The sequence below is a fragment of the Haliotis cracherodii genome, unplaced genomic scaffold (genome assembly GCF_022045235.1).
Source record: "Haliotis cracherodii isolate W230 unplaced genomic scaffold, xgHalCrac1.p SCAF_5, whole genome shotgun sequence".
NCBI classification, from domain to species: Eukaryota; Metazoa; Mollusca; class Gastropoda; order Lepetellida; family Haliotidae; genus Haliotis; species Haliotis cracherodii.
This window is the reverse complement of record NW_027266308.1, coordinates 33607241-33611702: the sequence shown is the minus strand read 5'-3', so window position 1 is coordinate 33611702 and position 4462 is coordinate 33607241. Positions and strand designations below refer to the sequence as shown.

General features: G+C 39.7%; 1 protein-coding gene across 1 annotated transcript; it reads left to right on the top strand.

The window, feature by feature from the left end:
• Positions 1–455: 455 nt before the first annotated feature.
• On the top strand, positions 456–3965 carry LOC139442014 (indolethylamine N-methyltransferase-like). The gene is made up of 3 exons (XM_071222768.1): positions 456–591; positions 1069–1276; positions 3542–3965. The coding sequence occupies exons 1-3, from the start codon at positions 456–458 to the stop codon at positions 3963–3965; spliced, it is 768 nt and encodes a 255-aa protein (XP_071078869.1).
• The last annotated feature ends 497 nt before the right edge of the window (positions 3966–4462 follow it).

The window sequence follows — 4462 nt, the reverse complement described above, 5'->3', positions numbered from 1 at the left end:
CCGGCTAACCTTTCATTTCAATTTGGAAATCATCTTGTAACATTAGCTATAAAGATATGTGAGGTATATAATGTACGATGGATACACACGATGTGTGACATTTCGATATCGCTTTTAATTGTCTACCATCCTCTTATTTCATTTGGGGGAAATGTGGCCCAGTCGTCTAAGGCGCCGCGATTCGCTGTGCAGAGTTGCGTCCCTTGGGCATGCCAGAAACCTATGATTGTGGGTACGAATCCCGGTTCGCACCGATTATGTTTCTAGGGTTGTCAGCACCATACCCGTGCTCGTGGGTTTCACCGAAGTGGTAAACGTCTGAGACCTGCATCACTTCGGGCTTCCCTCCCACATTAAGCTGACACGCCGTGATATAACTGGAATACTGTTAAAAGCGGCGTTAAACCCAACTCACTCACTCACACACACTTATTTCATTTTGCCAGTATCAAACGATGGCAGTGGATCCCATGTTTGCCCAGGATTACAATGCAGCGTTTGAGCCCCAGACATACTTGAACACCTTCTACAACGACACCTCTCCCAGGATGACTTTCGGCCTGACCCAGTTCCACGAGGCTTTTGCTTCAGGTGGGTAACCTCTTACTATAGCCTTAAAAAAGTGTTTTCTTCTGTGTTAAGATTGACATGATAAAGAAAAGCGTATCACTACGTCGGCGTCACCATCCCCATAAACTACACATTGAAGCAGATTATTTGCCGGATAGCACGAAGTAACCAGCATTGTACCGTTCAACACTGGGCGTATTCATTATATTGGTAATTGTTTCGTTATACAGCCGACTGTAGTTAGATGGCAAATCCAGGGCTAAATCATCTACCTATCTATCTGCTTTGCTTTTTATCCAACAAGGGTTGTTTCAAGTTATACATTTCACTTGCAACACTTCTGTGGACACTTCAATTGACATCCGTGTTGTATAATTGTTCAGCCACTGTTGTGAGTTATTTACACTGTAACTGACGATGAGCAATGTCGTTGTCATTATCAATTTCTATACATGGTCTCTGTCGAACGTGACAAAAGTTTAACATATATTTCTACAGGAAACATCAAGGGGAGACAACTGCTTGACTTTGGTACGGGACCCACTATACACTCAGTCATCAGCGCGTCTCAACACTGTGAAAGCATCTTACTGGCGGAGTTCTCAACCCAAAACAGAGACACCCTGAAAAAATGGCACAGTGGAGAGCTGAAACGTACTAGCCATGCCATATTTCTTGACTATGTCCTCAAACTGGAAGGAAAAGGGTACGATTCTTATATTATTACTTTAATGAAGCTACAACAATGCGCACCTGCATGTCAGATGGCTAAAGTCGAAGTCACAGATATTTATTGCATGTAAAAAGAGTTATAAATAAGTAGTTTTACATATTTGGATATATACTCATGTTTAACAATTTGTTTCTGAGGGAAATGACAATGTTTAACATATATAGCCAGTTATATGACAGCATCATTTTCTGAAGAAAGCAGGTACAGGATAATTTGACAGATAGCGTTCTGGTATATGTTTCTTAGATCACAATAATAAGGAGATACAAAAGTAAAATGAATTTCATTTTCTATAGCTGAATAGCATAACGGTATAACCTCTTCGAATTTTCAGTGGACATTTTTCTTCCTTCATTTATCATGAGATCTAACAATCCGAGCCTAAATAGAATGAATGGACGTCGAAGGGTTCTTGATGTTAATGTTGATAAGTATTTTTCTGGTTGAATTAGACTCTTAAACGTTCGGTACAAGTCATACCATGAACTGTTTTCTAGAGTGGAATGCCATTCCTGATAAAACATATTTACAGATTATTCACGAAATTGTTTCAAATAGAGTTTAACATCAGCAACTGTTTGGTTTAACCATACAAAGCCGTAGCCATGAGAAAACAAAGGTTTCTAATATGTGATGCCCATGTTACTTTGCCCATGTCATCTTAACGTACAAGCATATTATAAACAAGTTTGGGGATTCGGCGTTCATACATTTCAAGAATATTAATGCAGTATTTCAATCATCAAATTTGGGAATTGATAACGGGTATCTGCCACAATCGCCATAGACCATTCAATTGGGTGTTGATTGACTAACGGATAAGAATTGTTTACAGGCTAAAAGATGTAGCTCTTCGAGATAATCATATCGCTGAAATCCCCATACTTCTGATCCATATAACAGGATTGGTTGGATTTGGGCATCAAATAATTCGGTGTAAAAAGCTCCTACTTATTGCAAGCAAGACAGACATTACATTGATTTAGGCCTTCTTTGTACGTGATGTTAAGTCCGAGTCACTTTTCTTCGTTGTGTGGGTAGACATTACACCAAGATATGTATAATGGCTCAGCACATTAACACATTTACCATCGAAAAGACATCTATCATTAAGTGCCACCTGACCACCGCTTCTGAAAATGACACTATTTGTTTTATCATAGTTAACCGACAATTCCCACGCTATGGTGTAACATTCTAAAATGCTGAGTTGTTTTTTTGCGGACGTCAACGTAAGGGAAGAGTATGTAATGATATGTGGTGGGCTCATTGTGATTGCCTGATCCATGGAAAGGCCACTGGACAACACTGCCGAGACAACATACTGGTGCCAATAATTGTGTCGTTTGCGTGCCATGCTGGTGCTAGCTTTTTCCTTCGAAATAACTACTTTGAGCAGCATAACAATCACCAGAATGCATTCGACAGCCTTTCGACGTGACCTTTCCCTCACCTTCCGTCTGGAATATGATCAGGATACGTGTACGCCAACGTCAAAGGTCGCCCTCTACGTTAGCCAAACTGGGCCAGGTGCTGCCAGAGCAGAGGACAAGTCTCCCTCAACTGCCCATGGGAGAATGATTCAGACAATGTTCTGCCATATAAACGAATGTTCAACCAATATTGGGGGCATGAATTGATCAAATCATCTCAAATTATCAATCTTGGAATGCACGCTCGTGTAATCTTTCTTGGCTGTTTGCACCCTTATAATACAATGGTACACCTACTCCTCCTTTTTTTCCTTATCCATCCATTACCACCACTCTTTACCTCTTTTTATTTCTGTAATCATCTGTAATGTTCTTTTTTAGAGAATATATTTCTCTTTTACCTTTTGACTATCTGGACATTCAAATAACACTGTAAATCTAGTGTTAATGCACTTTGACATCTACTCTGAAACTAGAAGGCATGTTAAGGCAAACATTTGCGTTGGTGACTTGTTTGCTCACTAAATTCTGTTCTGAATTGTTATAAGACCGTTAGGTTCTGTTGTTGCAACTACTTTGTTAATGATATCAACTTAATGTACATGACATGAGGATGTATATTGGCCGTGCATAGTCCTGTCAACCTTTGTACTGTTATCCAACAAATGTTCCAAAACTCTGTGAGTCGTGTGGTTTCATTTTTCTAATGTTTATAATCTACAACACGATACCTTGTCATTCGTTTCAAGAAACTGTTAATTCAAAAGCATTGAGTAAAATTGTGATATCTGTATATTAATTTCAGGGATTCTGTGTCCAACAGAGAAGCCAGCATGAAAGAGAAAGTGTCTGGCATCATACCGTGTGACATCCGAAATGAGAACCCCTTCGCTCCTTGCTTCATCCCCTCTGCCGACATCATCACATCCTCCCTGTGCATGGAATCAGTGGCCCTGAGTATTCCAGAATATGAATCGTATGCAGCGCGACTTGCTTCAGTACTGAGGCCTGGAGGACACCTTGTTCTTTTCGGCTGTGTTGGGGGAACTTTCTATACAGTTGGTAGCAGTCGCTTCTCCAGCTTTGGTATGACCAGCTCAGAGTTACAGGCAGCATGGGCAAAAGCTGGTTTGGAGATTGTAACCTGGAAGGAAGGTCATTGTCCAAATTCAGGAATGTCGGATATTGATGGATTCTTCACTTTGGTTGCAAGGAAGGCGCAGGCGTGAAAGGAGAAGTTATTAAATTACCAGGTCTTCCTAAAAAGGATAGATATGTATGGAGGTGGTTATCTAATGCAGAATAAATATGACATACTGTATCCTCATCATTAAAACAAATACAAAGTAACACCTATGTCGGCATAATTTTGCCTCATTTGCTTGTGACCATTGTCAGTCTAGGTCTAAACTTTGTCATTAGTGCCATACGTGAAACTGAGACGCTGTTACTGTTTGCTTGATATACATAACAACATGTGGCTTAGATGACACGAAAAATAAGCTCGAATGAATACAAATATGGGACAGTCTGTTGGCTGAATCTAGATCCATTTTAATATAAATGTTAAGATAAGTAATAGTAGCTTTACGCACTGTTATACGATTTCTTGTGACTTCTTAGTTACAACATTTCTTGGAATCATTACATGGAAAGAAAAAGCAAGAAAACAATTCACATTATCGTAAGACATATCTTCTAAAAGTCTATTGTACAATTCCAACTA